Here is a 17,207-nt window from a genome sequence, read left to right as displayed (position 1 = left end):
CAAAGACTTGTACATAATATTCCTAGTAACATTATTCACAATAGCAAAGAAGTAGAAACTACCCAAGTGTCTATGAATAAACAAAATGTGATATATCCATACAATGGAATATTACTTGGTAATGAAAAGGAATGAAGTACTGATACATGCTGCAACCTGGATGAACCTTGAAAACATTATGAAATGAAAGTAGCCAGTCACCAAGCACCACGTACTGTATGATTTCATTATATGAAATGTTCAGAATAGGTAAATCTATAGAGATAGAAAGTCAGTTAATGGTTGTCTAGGGCTTGGGGAGAATAATAATGGGAAGTGACACTAATGGGTACAAAGTTTCTTTTTCGGGGTGATGAAAGTTTCTAAAACTAGATTGTGGTAATAGCTGGACAACTCTGAAAACATACTAAAAATCATTGAATTGTACAGATAAAACTGAGAAATTATATGTAAATTATATCTCATTGGAACTATTTTTAAAGAAAGGTTAATTTGGGGCAAGGTTTGTTTGCATTTTATTTATTCGGACAAGCTTTTAAAAATTGTTTTTGTTTAGAGAGGCAATAGGACATATGAAAGAAGGTGAAGAAGAAAAGACAAAGACCTACAGTGCCTTAATATGGACAGATAAAGCGATCCAGAAGAAAGACATTGAATTCCTAAATGACATAAAGGTAGTTTAAGTGTGCTTGTTCTTTTTATTTCATTTTTCTGTTGCCTATCAAAGATCCCATTGTCTTCTAATTTATTACTAGCAAGTCACAGGGCATGGGCTTTGGGGTCAGCAAGACCTGGGTTCCACGCCTGGTTCTGCCACTGACTAGCTGAAGGACTGGGCATGTCATCTAACCTGCTCGAGCGGCAGTGTGGCCAGTGGGGAAGAGCCCCACTCTGAAGACAGATTGCCTGGGTGCAAATCCTGGATCTGCATTTCTGAGCTGTGTGGCTTTGGACAAGTTACTTAACCTCTTTCTGCTTCAATTTCTTCATCTATAAAATTAGTTAAAATAATTAAATGAGTTTAATTAGATAAAGCACTTAGAACAGTACCTGGCACATAGGAAAAACTCGGCAATGCTATTATCATCTTTGGTCATTTGTCAAAAATAAATATAAAATAGCACTTATCTAATAGAACTGAGGCTGAGATTAAGTACATGAGTAAAACACATGATAATATATGTAAAGCACATGCATTTTGCCACATGTGAAGTTTTCCTATACCTGAGCATGTGTCTGCCTGTTCACGTGCATACTTTTTACCACCTGCCCCCACCTCTTCTTATAAAAATAGTTTACTTCCTTTTTTCTTTCTTTCTTTCTTTTTTTTTTTTTTTGAGACAGAGTCTTGCTCTTGTCACCAGGCTGGAGTGCAATGGCACGATCTCGGCTCACTGCAACCTCCGCCTCCCAGGTTCAGGTGATTCTCCTGCCTCAGCCTTCCGTGTAGCTGGGATTACAGGCGCCCGCCACCACACCTGGTTAATTTTTGTATTTTTAGTAGAGATGGGGTTTCGCCATGTTGGCCTGTCTGGTCTTGAACTCCTGACCTTGTCATCTGCCTGCCCCAGCCTCCCAAAGTGCTGGGACTACAGACATGAGCCACCGTGCCCAGCCAAAAACAGTTTATTTTCAAATGCAAGGAATGAGCATACATGGGCAGCACAGAGACACATATAGTCACCATTGTTTAAATAGGCAATATTTTGCAACAACCTAGATGACCTACTAGAAGGAACTGGTTTAATATTAATGACTTATCTGTATAATGGACTACTACTATTCAACCATTGAAAAGTATGTGGTAGATAAATATTTATTGACACAGGAAAATGTTTCTGGTAAGTGCTAAGGAAAAAAATAAAAGTATAGACTCTAGAGAGGATGATATGCTGTGATTTAAGCCAGGGGTTCTCAACCCTCCGGTGGTACTGGCTGGTGACCTGTTAGGAATCTAGCCACACAGCAGAAAATGAGCAGTGGATGAGAGAGCAAAGCTTCATCTGTATTTGCAGCTGCTCCCCATCACTCACATTACCACCTGAGCTCTGTCTCCTGTCAGATCAGTGGTGGCATTAGATTCTTACAAAAGCGTGAACCCTGTTGGAAATGACACATGCGAGGGATCTAGGTTGCATGCTCGTTATGAAAATCTAATGCCTGATGATCCATCAGTTGCAGGAAAACAAGCTCAGGGCTCCCACTGAATCTACATTATGGTGAATTGTAAAATTATTTCATTATATATTACAATGTAATAATAATAGAAATAAAGTGCACAATAAATGTAACAAGCTTGAATCATCCCCAAACCATCCCCTCCTTCCCCAGTTCATAGAAAAATAGTCTTCCCAGAAACTGGTCCCTGGCGCCAAAAAGGTTGGGGACTGCTGATTTAAGCACACACAAACGCATATATATGTATATGTATACACATATAGTGGATTATGTAGAAAACAAATTGTATGGCAAAAGATACTATAAATAGAATTTATACTTATGAAAAATATGAACACGCAACAAATAAAAATAGACAAAGAATATGAACCAGTTAGCTGCAAAAAGAATAACTCCAGTGGCCAAGAATCATTTGAAAAGGTTGATGTAACAATAAGACATCACTTTATTCCCCTTAGACTAATAATACCTATCGGCGGCTTGGAGTGGAGGAGAGTTCTCAGTAGAAATGTAGTGTTTCAGCCTTTTTCAAAAACAACATGGTAGTGACTGTAAAAATTTAAAATATACTGAACTGTCCTGTAGAAATAAAACTCCAGTGCATAAGAATATGTACACAGTGTTTAAGGGCTTTAAGTGGCAGAATCAACAACAAAAAGACTGGGAACATAATCAACGTCCCTCAATAAGGAAACGGTAGAGTAAATTGGAATATATACAGCTATTAAAAAAACAAAATCATGCCAGGCATGGTGGCTTATGCTTGTAATCCCAGCACTTTAGGAGGCTGAGGTGGGTGGATAACTTACTTGAGGTCAGGAGTTTGAGACCAGCCTGGCCAACATGGCGAAACCCCATCTCTACTGAAAATACAAAAAATTAGCCGGGTGTGGTGGTGCATGCCTGTAGTCCCAGCTACTTGGAAGGATAAGGCATGAGAATAGCTTGAACCCAGAGGTCAGAGATTGCAGTGAGCCAAGATTGCGTCACAGCACTCCAGCCTGGGGGACAGAGTCAGCCTGGGAAACAGAGTAAGACTGCATCTCAAAACAAAAGCAAAAACAAAACCAGCATATGACCCTATTTAATTTACATATTAGTATGTACATATGTACCTAAAAATGCTGGGAAAAAAGATAGAGGTATGTCTATATCTATGACTCGTAGGAGCACTTATGACATGAGAAAAAAGCAAAGTGCAGAATAATGTTTATAGTATGAGTATTTTTGTAAAAACGTACAAATCATTCACCTGCTTAAAGAAGGTCATTTATAAAATGAGGAGATGGACTAGATCATCTCCAATGGCCTCTCCAGTTCTCAGATTCTGTGATTCTATAGCTAAGGCCCTTTGACTTTTGGCCATACTATGTAAGGTTCTTAGAATGGTAGTTATAATATAGACAGATATCTTTAAGATTGCAAAATGAATTTCTAAATTTCTCTATGCCTTCACATGGGTTGTACAAGTTATTCAGAATGCCGTGGGAATAATAAACTCATTTAAAAAATAGGTTCATAGTTTGGAGTAGCCATAGAGATAATTCAGAAATAACGCTGAGGTCAGGTGCAGTGGCTCATGCCTGTAATCCCAACACTTTGGGAAGCCAAGGCAGGAGGATTGCTTGAGCCCACGAGGTCGAGGCCACAGTGAGCCATCATTGTGCCATTGCACTCCAGCCTGGGCTGAAAGATGATTTTCATAGGTACAGACTAAGTGGTGAAAGGGTCTCTTTTAATGGTCCATAGCCTAAGTAGACTGATGCAACTAGTTGATTTCAAATAATGTTTTTAGTTTTCAAATATTTCAGTTGGCATAAAAATTATAAAAACCGACTTACTTCCCCATACTGAGAAAAAGTCATTTCAAATTTACTACTTATCCCCTCTTCAGGAGCAACCTATTTCTAAAAAAAAAAAAAACAAGCATATGTGTGTGTTTGTGTGTTTCTGAAAACTTAGCAGTACAGGAGCAGCAGAGTGCAATATTAGAATAAATGAAGTAGTTTCCTTTTATCAACTAAAATCAAACAAACCAAAAAAGACATGTGACTCGTGGTATTTCCATTGACCGACTGTCTCATGGTCAAAGTACTAGGAATAACTCTAAAGGTAAAGGAAGCAGGGGAGAGGACTCCATAGATAGTCATTAATTTAAAGGCTGCTGTTTCTCTAAAGTGGAAGCCATGTCTTTATAGATTCCTTCACAGTTCAGCCTTGTCCTTTATTTATGTTTTTTTGTTGTTGTTGTTGTTGTTTTGTTTTGTTTTGTCTCTTTGACCAGAGAAAAATCAGGTCTTATGGAGACAGCTTATCTCATCAGGACAAAGTATTTCTGTAATAAAATCAAAGACTCATAAAAACCACAGAGTTAGGAGGAGCCATTGACTCACCACTCTGGTAAAAGCAGCCACACCCTTTCAAATGTGGTCTTTGTTAGAACTTGCTCTTTTTTTCTTGGTGGAGAACTTGATAGAGGAGAGACCAAACAGAAACTTTTCTTTCGTTAGCAGGCCTTCCGGCACTCAAGAACCATGGAAATTAGGAAGAGTTGTTCCGACAAGAAAATGCAGAGGATTCAGTTCTTATGAATCTGAATTTCTGATTACGCCCAATTTTTAAAACTTGGAATTAGTTGACCTTTTACAGTGTTAACCTCTATTTCTTAATTTTTATCTTGTGACAGAAAATCTCTAACTTGAACGAATTGTGAGAAAAACAAGCCTGTGTCCTAAAAAATCTGAAATGTAAAAAGACATGCAGTATTATTAGTTGCAAGCTGGGCTAACAAACATTGGAAGGTCCTGGTTTATTATGCACATTGATTTGTAATTATTATATTGAAATATCACCCTAAACAAGATGTATTAATATTAATATCTTTTCCAGATGTATCCTTTTGTATAACCCTTTTCCTTCACCAAAAAAAAAAAAAAAAAAAACAAATCCAAACAACCCACCCCTGACAGTATGTATGTGGGTCTCCCCAAAACATGCAAACTCAGTGGGGTGCGATGGCGCCCACCTATAATCCCAGCACTTTGGGAGGCTGAGGAGGGCAGATCACCTGAGGTCAGGAGTTGGAGATTAGCCTGGCCAATATGGTGAAACCACGTCTCTACCAAAAAAAAATACAAAAATTAGCCGAGCGTGGTGGCGTGTGCCTGTAATTCTGGCTACTCTGGAGGCTGAGGCAGGAGAATCGCTTGAACCCAGGAATTGGAGGTTGCAAGTGAGCAGAGATGGCGCCCCTGCACTCAAGCCTGGGCAACAGAGCGAGACCTTGTTTCAAACAAACGCAAACTGCCATACACCCAAGCGATGCTGATGTCCCACCTTCTGCAACCAGCCATTTCTCACGCAGCCTGAAATCCCCACTCTTAGGTCACTCTGTTGGGTTAGAAAACAAAGGTAAAGGGGCCGGGCGCGGTGGCTCACGCCTATAATCCCAGCACTTTGGGAGGCCGAGGCGGGCGGATCACAAGGTCAGGAGAAGTGAGACCAGCCTGGCTAACACGGTGAAACCCCGTCTCTACACGAATTAGCATGGCACGATGGCAGGCGCCTGTAGTCCCAGCTACTCGGAAGGCTGAGGCAGGAGAATCACTTGAACACGGGCGGCAGAGGTTGCGGTGAGCCGAGACTGCGCCACTGAGCTCCAGCCTGGGCGACAGAGCAAGACTCCGTCTCAAAAAAAGAAAAAAAAAAAAAAAAAGTAAACAAAGGTAAAGGCCTTGTCTTTAGGGCAACCCGATAGACCTTAAGGGCAGGCCAGAACTCCAGGGCCTTCACCAATTTATTAAATATGAGAGTAAAAGAGACCTATTTACTTCAAAGCCCTCTTTAAATGGCGAGGTTACTGGGGCCCAGAAAATGAGTAATGATAGACTGGGTTCTGAGAAGTCCCACAGAGTTTGAACCTAACGGGACTCAATTCATTTTACCATTAATTAGTGTCCACCCCGTGATACAGATGGAGTTCTCTAAAGGAAACATCTGTGGTGAGCTATGGATGGTGAGGGAAGGGCTAAGATAGGCTTCACTGGGTGGCAAAGCTGTGACTCCGGGACTGTGTGTCACATTCTCCCCTAGGACTTAAAGATCGACCAGAAAACACCTTTGCGCGTCCTTCACCGAAGGCCCCTGGCTGTGCGAGTTCGCGTCATTCACTCCATGGAGACGCAGTATGTGGATGAGCACCACTTCCGCCTCCGCTTGAAAACTCAGGCCGGCACGTATCCTTCCACCTGCTGCACTGCCGCCATCGAGCCAGAACCCTGTTGGAAAAGTTCATGCTGCTCTGGAAAACAGGGTCAGCTTGGTCTGGGAGGGATTCGGGAAAGGATTGTACTGCAGAAGAATATTTTTGTTTGTTCGATGTGTTTTTTTCCCACTAAATTTGTTTTTCAAAATGATTCTAAACACTGAGGTAGCAGTGAGTTCAATGTCAGCTTTAAAGTTATGTGTCCTGTCATTGCCGTGTCTTACCCAGTGCTGAGCACATAGTATTCAGAAAATACTTCTGATGGATTCATTTGCTGTCTTGACATTATTTGCAAGTCACGTATTTATGACCATATTTGGGTCTTTTCAACATTTCAAGTATTTGCCTCGGATGATTAAACACAGGTAGTAGATGGGAATAGCACTACTTTACATCATGATCTTTACTTGGCCACTGGCCTAGTACAACAGAGAATATCTTTGTCTACGTAGCTTGTGAAAAAAACAAAACTAAAACAACTCAGATGACATATAATTATCACCATTTTCAGACTGCAAAGAGCTTTGACTGTATTACAGAAAGGTTGAGATTCAGAGTTAAAATATCCATAGTCCAAGGCTGATAATTTGTTCATAATCTAACCTGACTTGTATGATTTTTGTATCAGAACTGAGTCGCTGATTAAAATATATCAGGGAGCTCTAACAGGCTTAGCTTTAGTTTACTTTTTGAAGGCCTTCCTAGTTTTTGTTTGCTTCTTGGTTTTATATTATTATGTGATCCAATAGCATGAAGTGACAAAATGCCTTCTAACTGGTATAGAACTAATGATGTACTATTGTATGTGTGTGTGTCATATACACACACACACTATATATATATATAGAAAACAAGTTTTAATTACCAAATACCATTCTTACTATATTGCTGTAACTAGTCTGCCTGTCCTTCCCCACCAACCTGCATTCACTTTTTCCCCTGCACTACCCCAGGACCTGGATTTACTCAGCTAAGTCAAGTATTTAAGTTATCTACTCTTAAAATCTTCTAAATTTTGTAATTTGCATCAATTTCAATTTTGACTCCAGTGGATAGATCTTTGTATCTTTGTTGTTTGGAGCATATTTGCCTATTATGGATGGAATTTCAAATAATGTATATATTTTTAAAAATCTTCTTACCTAATCCTGGCTTTTAGTTTTGGTGGGCCAAGGAGAAATGTCTTCTGTAGAATTTGATGTCTTTTCAATCCTATTAAAACATTTTTAGAACCACCCATGTACATGTACTTAAGGTATTAGCCAAGAAAGACTATGTGTTAAAGCTTTAGATGCCACATGGTAATACACAGAACTATATGAATTTTTCACTTACTAAATTTACTTTATATATACCTTATATATTTACATTGATCAGTGCACTGAGATAGCTCATTTGACTTAAACCTTGTCCCTCTGGTTAGGAATAAGAACGTCTCTGGATGTTTTAACTGGTTATTCTGGGGCCATTTGGTTTTCTGTCTTCATCATTGCTACGCAGAAGGGGATTCTTTAAAGAAAATGGGAGACAATAAATAACAATTGTTGGGTAGTTGTGAGTTTATCAAAAAAGACAGTTACTAGATAATTATATGTCTTGTGCTTTAGTCAAAACATTTGGCAAAGGTGGAGTGAGTAAAACGTTCAGACAGTGAGGACATAATATCAGTATATTATAGTATAGATTTTTCACCATCTAGAAACAAATTTGTTTCTCTATTCAAGTTCCATTAATTATTTTCTACTAAATGCTGGTTTGCAGAACAAAACATAATGCTGCATTTTTACTGAATGGTGGCAAAAACAAATCTTTTAGATAAATATTGTCAAAGCTGCAGTACAGTCCTGTGTAAGGAATGTTAATCTGAAAAACAAATTCTAGAATTAGTTATTGATTTCAAAATGTGAAGACCTATGAGGGAAATACAAAGTTGCCCCTTAAAAAAAGAGAGAGAATTAACTTAGTTCTTTTGCTAACCATGTTAGCAAACTAGATGGTAGGTCTGAAGAGCCATCATTAAGACTAAACTAATAGTCTCATTATTCCTTCCATCCTATTGCCTCTGGGTCATGTTACAAGGAATGCCATCATTGAGATCACTCTGTGTGTGACTCTGTGGAAACGTACCATCTGGCAGGTGACAGTTGCCATTATTAAAAAATGGGACTAACAAGATGATAATATAGAAATTGTGGCCAAGTTGCTTTTTAATAAAAGCATTCAGCTATCGTTAATTTTTAAAATCCACATCCAAACCTTGGCACTTGGAGATGAGCTATAAAGAAAAAAGAAAGTAATGATTTTTGGTAAGTTTGATGTAAACACATTTCCCAGGCTCTGATGTTGGCTGCCAGCCTACTAGGAACCACCTGGCCAAAGCTTTTTTTTTAAGGCACAAAAGTCAGAGCTCAGAAATAACCTCTCTTTTGTAACATTTCTGCTTTTATTATTTTTGCCTGTCAAACCTTACCAAATAGTTGGTACAGCATGCTGTCTTCATTTTTTCCTTAAACAAACCCCAGCTACATTAAAGAGTTTGTACATGGAGACTTCGGGAGAACCAAGCCAAACATTGGGTCCCTGATGAATGTGACCGCAGACATTCTTGAGCTGGATGTTGAGGTAAACCATTTTATTATGGAATGCACATTGGCAAAGTGAATTCGACCAAAGTTATGCGCTTTGGCATTAAGCTGTTTTAGTACTACCCACCTCCATAGGTATTTGAGAATGGTGAAAATCTCACAGTAACATTGTATTGAAGGGAGGGACTGTCTTTGGATTTTTTTGTTGGTTTGTTTTTAATACGAGGTCTCATGTTCCTTGCAAATATATAGCTAATTTACTAACTGTGCTTTATCAAATCTAAACCCTTAAACCAAGCAAGGAAATAAAGTTGTAAGTGTTCTCCATATGTCCTTTGGACTCTAGAGAATTCATTCCCATACCTGTTGCGTTTTATAGACTTTAAAGCAACCTATTCAGAAACATTGATTCACAAGGGTAGAAAGTGAGGTGAGCCAATGGTTCTTCATAAAAGCAGTTCTATAAGGATCCCTGTGATGTCCAAGTTCTCTGCTCTTATAGTCTGAATTGAAACAAGGTTAAATTCTAAAATAATTGTAAGAATGGTTCTGTCGGGCAAGTCTCTATAAATATTTCATTTGAGTATCAGTAAGTGTTGAGTCACGAGTGGTGTTTCTTCATGAAAATCTGACTAGGAATAGAGTACCTCCCCCACTACTCTCCCCAGAATCTTAGGACTTGGGGATTTGTACTTGGGAATAATATCAAAGTTACAGAAAGAAGTGGGCATAGTTACCCAATGTGAAAGCATCTATGGTAATCAAATGATCACTGGAGTAGTATTTCCTTACCAGCAGTTCTCTCAAGTGCTCTGGGATTAGATTAGCTCCTGCAGTATAGCCAGTGATCGTGCCCTCAAGGTTGCAGGGAGCCTCTTCAGTGAAACTATCATTTGGAGGAAGACAACCTTCTGTTAAAGAAAATCTCTACTCCATTCTTTTTTTTTTTTTTTTTTTTTTTTTTTTTGAGACAGGGTCTTGCTCTGTCACTCAGGCTGGAGTGCAGTGGTGCGATCACAGCTCACTGCAACCCTGACCTCCCAGGCTCAAGCAGTCCTCCTGCCTCAGTCTCCCGAGTAGCTGGGACCACAGGCATGAGCCACTATGCCTGGCTTTTGTTGTTGTTGAGATGCGGTCTCACCATGTTGCCCAGGCTTGCATTAATCTTTTTTTTCCGTAATTCTCAGAACAGTTAGGAGTGTCAAAGACTCACAGGCCAGTGTTTCTCAACACTGACTGCCCACTGGAATCACTGTGGAGCTTTGTAAGCACTACAACATGCCTCCCTCCACACACACAGAGATTGTGATCAGTCATGTTTTATTTTCAGCTTGAGAAAACACTCATTAATTTACATTTGGGTGTTTGGTATATGGCTATATTCTGAAACAGAACCAAAATATCTTCTTGAGATTTGTAAAAGACACACACACACGTAGCTTGTAGGCTTTTCTAATAAATTTTTTTTGAAGCCAGTACATGAAGTGACTCATGGATTAATGAAGAAATTTTCAGTAAATAATTTCACATTTTAAACTTTAAATGTCAATAAAAACCACAGATACAGTGGGGTTTTTTTTGTTTTGTTTTAACTTTCTCTTAAAGTAGATCCTCTAGCCTTTGATAGACCTGGTATGTGTTTATGTGGAGACAAATAGTCTGTTTACTGTAATTTCATTCTGACTCAAAGGTCAAGGTTTTGTCCTAGAAGAACAAAATAAAGGTAAGTAGAGATAGATGAACTGGATTTTAAAGAAACAGAAATTCTACAGAAGTGAAGCACAAAGATCCTTAATCCTTTTCTAGTTCCAGGTCATCTTTCATAATCATTTATTTCACATTTTGTTGCTATATTGCAAACAAGACTTATAGGCGTATAGACTACTTGAATATTTGTTCAATGCAGGATGAGAGAATGAAAATGATCAGAAGAATGAAAGTTTCTGAGACTTCTGAGGGAAAATTGGTGTAGTCACTTGAATTTGTTTGCTACTTTGACCCATAAATACCATTTTTTTTTTTTTTTTTTTTTTTTTGAGATGGAGTCTCATTCTGTTGCCCAGGCTGGAGTGCTGTGGCATGATTTTGGCTCACTGCAACCTCTGCCTCCTGGGCTCAAGCTATTCTCCTGCCTCAGCTTCCCGAGTAGCTGGGACTACAGGCGTGTGCCACCATGCTCGGCTAAATTTTGTATTTTTAGTGGAGACAGGGTTTTGCCATGCTGGCCAGGCTGGTCTTGAACTCTTGACCATGAGTGATCTGCCCACCTCGGCCTCCCAAAGTGCTGGGATTAAAGGTGTGAGCCACCACGTCTGGCCCCATAAATACCATTTAAAAATTTTAAATGTATTCTCTTGTCAGTCAAAAAGCACAATTAATAACCAACTGAGTAGCCAAATACTGCTACTCAATTAATTCAGAAGATCTCAGGTCCAAGAATCCCTAGAACAGACTTCACGGTGTTAATTTATGGTATTCAATAGCTCTTTTCTTCAAATGCAGTTTCCTCTGTTGCATTATATTAAAACTATTAAATTTATACAGCATTACCAGCAAATGCTTACCACAACAGCAATATCTGTTTTAATGACTTCTTGTCTCCCTTCTAGTCTGTAGATGTTGACTGGCCACCTGCTCTGGATGACTAGCTTTCAAATTTGGAGACAAAGAGTAGGGTTTTCCTGGCATGGTGTGGACATCCACGGAGCACACGCCGTAAAATGGCTGTTTACCCACCATAACGGTGTCTTGGAAACCATTTGGATCATATTGATCTATATAATTGTTAATTTGTTGTAACATCTCAGGATCTATATATGTGTATATTTTGTGTTAAATTGTTCCAAGGATGTCTTACGATTTTTCTCATTCCCTCTCTCACCCCCACAAACCAAACTATGAATAATGAAATAATTCTCCTTAATTCTTTCATTTAGAGAGGTACACAAACAGAACACATTCTCTCTTAAGAAGCTTTAATTTCAGCAAGATTTCCCTCCACAAGAGACATACTACCTTTAGAATCATGTTCTAATTTTTAAAAATTATCTGAATAAAAGTTATATCTAGATTTATACAGCATAATATCCTATAATATTCTAAGATTGCAAATGCAAATCTGACATTATTATTTTTCCCAGGAAGCCTCAAACGAGCTATTACCAATGAAGTACTTTTGGCTGTGATTTGTCATAAATCTTAACCAAACTATGAATAACGAAATAATTCTCATTAATACTTTCATTAAGGAAGAATTTTGACAATCTAAAATTGTCAATACATTTTTCCTGTGGAGGGAAAGTAAAACCATAGGAACCAAGGCATGCCATGGTAGGAGCCTTTCATAAATCTTTTAAATAAGGAGAAACAAGTGCCTTTAATAACTTCAATCCCAGGGTTAAGAATTTGAAAAATTGAGAATGCTAAACAAAGAGGAACTGATATTATTTCAGAATACTTCAATATATTATCCAATTATAAACATTTTAATGATACCTTATTAAAGTAGATAGGATATTGTCTCCATTTTATAAATATGGAAACCAAAGACTAGAAGTTAAATGACTTATCCAAAATTGTTAGCTACTTCTATATTGAGGACTAGAACTGAAGTTTCTTGGTCTCCAGGGTCTTTCTCATAAGCCCTATTATTGAACACCTGTTTGTGTGAAGGGGCAGCTATGGATGCCATTTAAACTCACGTAACTGAGAATTAACTTTTGGAATGTAGTTACCAAATCAAAGAGCTCACCAAAAAATAGCCCAAGACTATTTAATGCAATCATATATAGTTACCATTTGTTATTAAGTTAAAGCTCAGTTGGTATTACAAAGAGGAAAAACATTAAGCTAAACCTAAAGAAAATGAATGGGTCATTAAATTTCAGAAAGGAGCCTTATTACAATTTCAGATTTGAGTATAATTTCCATCACCCTAATTCAACTATTTGAGCTTTTTTTAAAGAATACATGTAACTTGACTAGTATTAGATTACTCACCGTTTCCCATCTCTGTATTAAACATAAATCACAGATACCAAGATTCACTTTAGATATGAGGAAAATGGTTTTAATGGACACAAAGGAGTCAGCCACGTTGGAACCAACATGGTTTCATACCACGTTGAAACCATGTGTTTGATATGTGAATAACAGCAAATACTTTTTTCACTATTGTCAATGCCAATGCATTGAAATGCCCAGAAAATGAGAAAAGGATAACAAATAAACTTTTGATAAAAAGGTAAGATTTTCTGTGTGGATGTTTCTCAGTTTCTGGGAAAATTTTGCTACAAAAGAGACTTAAATAATTTAGGAGGCAGTCTTTCGCATGGTATTTTTGGCTTAGCTTTGAATTCAGTGGACCTGTAATGTGTAAGAATGAAGAACGTGCTTAGCAAACTGAAATGAGAAGACTTCTATTTCTTACATTTCTATTCCTGAGATTATACAAAATTTCAAGCAAAGAGTAAGCATTAGCTTTAAATACTTCTTCCAAATGTTCATAGAATTTTGAGACAAAGATTGTTAAAAATTAATGTTTGTCTTTGTTTCAGGCAGAACTGGGAATATTAAGTAGTGAGAGTGCTACAATTTCCCTTTTGCCTACATAAAAGCATTTTAAAATTAGTTTTATGATTTCTTTGTAAGCTTTATTTAAATTCGAAGTCTTTTTCATAACACTTAGAGAAAGAGCCCTTTGTACTTCTTAGTATCTCTTTGTCCCAAATATAGTCTGTGGTTTATTTTAGGAAAAACATCAACTCTGGATACCTGGAAAAGTCAAGAAAAAATAAATTTGGCAAAATGAAAAATTTCCAAGTAAGATAACCGGTTACATTTGTGAGTTATGTGAAGTAAATTTAGAAGTTAAATTTCCATTTTCTAAGAGAAAAACATCTTACTTGGCAGATCTTTTCTTTTGGAGCTAATTATTCTTTAAGTCCACTTAAGAGAATGAACTTTGGAGGGGGGCGGAGCAAGATGGCCGAATAGGAACAGCTCCAGTCTCCAACTCCCAGCGCGAGCGACACAGAAGACCGGCGATTTCTGCATTTTCAACTGAGGTACTGGGTTCATCTCACTGGGGAGTGCCAGACGATCGGTGCTGGTCAGCTGCTGCAGCCCGACCAGCGAGAGCTGAAGCAGGGCGAGGCATTGCCTCACCTGGAAAGCGCAAGGGGGAAGGGAATCCCTTTTCCTAGCCAGGGGAACTGAGACACACAACACCTGGAAAATCGGGTAACTCCCACCCCAATACTGCGCTTTAAGCAGACAGGCACACCAGGAGATCATATCCCACACCTGGCCGGGAGTGTCCCACACCCACGGAGCCTCCCTCATTGCTAGCACAGCAGTCTGTGATCTACCGGCAAGGCAGCAGCGAGGCTGGGGGAGGGGCGCCCGCCATTGCTGAGGCTTAAGTAGGTAAACAAAGCTGCTGGGAAGCTCGAACTGGGTGGAGCTCACAGCAGCTCAAGGAAACCTGCCTGTCTCTGTAGGCTCCACCTCTGGGGACAGGGCACAGTAAATAATAACAAACGCAGCAGCTCTGCAGACGGAAACGACTCTGTCTGACAGCTTTGAAGAGAGCAGTGGATCTCCCAACACGGAGGTTGAGATCTGAGAAGGGACAGACTCCCTGCTCAAGTGGGTCCCTGACCCCTGAGTAGCCTAACTGGGAGACATCCCCCACTAGGGGCAGTCTGACACCCCACACCTCACAGGGTGGAGTACACCCCTGAGAGGAAGATTCCAAAGCAAAAATCAGACAGGTACACTCGCTGTTCAGAAATATTCTATCTTCTGCAGCCTCTGCTGCTGATACCCAGGCAAACAGGGTCTGGAGTGGACCTCAAGCAATCTCCTACAGCTACAACCTACAGCTGAGGATCCTGACTGTTAGAAGGAAAGCTATCAAACAGGAAGGACACCTACACCAAAACCCCATCAGTACATCACCATCATCAAAGACCAGAGGCAGATAAAACCACAAAGATGGGGAAAAAGCAGGGCAGAAAAGCTGGAAATTCAAAAAATAAGAGCGCATCTCCCCCAGCAAAGGAGCGCAGCTCATCGCCAGCAACGGATCAAAGCTGGACGGAGAATGACTTCGACGAGATGAGAGAAGAAGGCTTCAGTCCATCAAATTTCTCAGAGCTAAAGGAGGAATTACGTACCCAGCGCAAAGAAACTAAAAATCTTGAAAAAAAAGTGGAAGAATTGATGGCTAGAGTAATTAATGCAGAGAAGCTCACAAACGAAATGAAAGAGACGAAAACCATGGCACGAGAAATACGTGACAAATGCACAAGCTTCAGTAACCGTCTCGATCAACTGGAAGAAAGAATGTCAGCGATGGAGGATCAAATGAATGAAATGAAGCGAGAAGAGAAACCAAAAGAAAAAAGAAGAAAAAGAAATGAACAAAGCCTGCAAGAAGTATGGGATTATGTAAAAAGACCAAATCTACGTCTGATTGGGGTGCCTGAAAGTGAGGGGGAAAATGGAACCAAGTTGGAAAACACTCTTCAGGATATCATCCAGGAGAACTTCCCCAACCTAGTAGGGCAGGCCAACATTCAAATCCAGGAAATACAGAGAACGCCACAAAGATACTCCTCGAGAAGAGCAACTCCAAGACACATAATTGCCAGATTCACCAAAGTTGAAATGAAGGAAAAAATCTTAAGGGCAGCCAGAGAGAAAGGTCGGGTTACCCACAAAGGGAAGCCCATCAGACTAACAGCAGATCTCTCGGCAGAAACTCTTCAAGCCAGAAGAGAGTGGGGGCCAATATTCAACATTCTTAAAGAAAAGAATTTTAAACCCAGAATTTTATATCCAGCCAAACTAAGTTTCATAAGTGAAGGAGAAATAAAATCCTTTACAGATAAGCAAATGCTTAGAGATTTTGTCACCACTAGGCCTGCCTTACAAGAGACCCTGAAGGAAGCACTAAACATGGAAAGGAACAACCGGTACCAGCCATTGCAAAAACATGCCAAAATGTAAAGACCATCAAGGCTAGGAAGAAACTGCATCAACTAACGAGCAAAATAACCAGTTAATATCATAATGGCAGGATCAAGTTCACACATAACAATCTTAACCTTAAATGTAAATGGACTAAATGCTCCAATTAAAAGACACAGACTGGCAAACTGGATAAAGAGTCAAGACCCATCAGTCTGCTGTATTCAGGAGACCCATCTCACACGCAGAGACATACATAGGCTCAAAATAAAGGGATGGAGGAAGATTTACCAAGCAAATGGAGAACACAAAAAAGCGGGGGTTGCAATACTAGTCTCTGATAAAACAGACTTTAAACCATCAAAGATCAAAAGAGACAAAGAAGGCCATTACATAATGGTAAAGGGATCAATTCAACAGGAAGAGCTAACTATCCTAAATATATATGCACCCAATACAGGAGCACCCAGATTCATAAAGCAAGTTCTTAGAGACTTACAAAGAGACTTAGACTCCCATACAATAATAATGGGAGACTTCAACACTCCACTGTCAACATTAGACAGATCAACGAGACAGAAAGTTAACAAGGATATCCAGGAATTGAACTCATCTCTGCAGCAAGCAGACCTAATAGACATCTATAGAACTCTCCACCCCAAATCAACAGAATATACATTCTTCTCAGTACCACATCGTACTTACTCCAAAATTGACCACGTAATTGGAAGTAAAGCACTCCTCAGCAAATGTACAAGAACAGAAATTATAACAAACTGTCTCTCAGACCACAGTGCAATCAAATTAGAACTCAGGACTAAGAAACTCAATCAAAACCGCTCAACTACATGGAAACTGAACAACCTGCTCCTGAATGACTACTGGGTACATAACGAAATGAAGGCAGAAATAAAGATGTTCTTTGAAACCAATGAGAACAAAGATACAACATACCAGAATCTCTGGGACACATTTAAAGCAGTGTGTAGAGGGAAATTTATAGCACTAAATGCCCACAAGAGAAAGCAGGAAAGATCTAAAATTGACACTCTAACATCGCAATTAAAAGAACTAGAGAAGCAAGAGCAAACACATTCGAAAGCTAGCAGAAGGCAAGAAATAACTAAGATCAGAGCAGAACTGAAGGAGATAGAGACACAAAAAACCCTCCAAAAAATCAATGAATCCAGGAGCTGGTTTTTTGA

At 39.2% G+C, this 17,207-nt stretch overlaps 1 protein-coding gene across 6 annotated transcripts in view; it reads left to right on the top strand.

Moving 5' to 3' along the window:
* PUS10 (pseudouridine synthase 10) overlaps window positions 1–13,770 on the top strand; it is a 79,559-nt gene extending 65,789 nt beyond the window's left edge. For 3 of the 6 annotated variants that reach the window (XM_038006994.2, XM_007970521.3, XM_007970523.3), the window contains 4 exons: window positions 557–674; window positions 6,271–6,413; window positions 8,965–9,064; window positions 11,637–13,656. In XM_038006994.2, the coding sequence (XP_037862922.1) occupies window positions 557–674; window positions 6,271–6,413; window positions 8,965–9,064; window positions 11,637–11,675 (400 nt within the window). In that variant the 3' untranslated portion in view covers window positions 11,676–13,656. Of the gene's footprint in view, window positions 1–556; window positions 675–6,270; window positions 7,109–8,964; window positions 9,065–11,636 lie in introns of those variants that run through there. The other 3 variants (XM_038006985.2, XM_007970515.3, XM_007970524.3) reach the window with 2 other exon arrangements.
* Window positions 13,771–17,207: the final 3,437 nt, after the last annotated feature.

Source organism: Chlorocebus sabaeus, chromosome 14, assembly GCF_047675955.1.
Source record: "Chlorocebus sabaeus isolate Y175 chromosome 14, mChlSab1.0.hap1, whole genome shotgun sequence".
Lineage (NCBI taxonomy): Eukaryota > Metazoa > Chordata > Mammalia > Primates > Cercopithecidae > Chlorocebus > Chlorocebus sabaeus.
The sequence above is the reverse complement of the archived record's forward strand: the minus strand, read 5'-3'. Positions and strand labels throughout refer to the sequence as shown.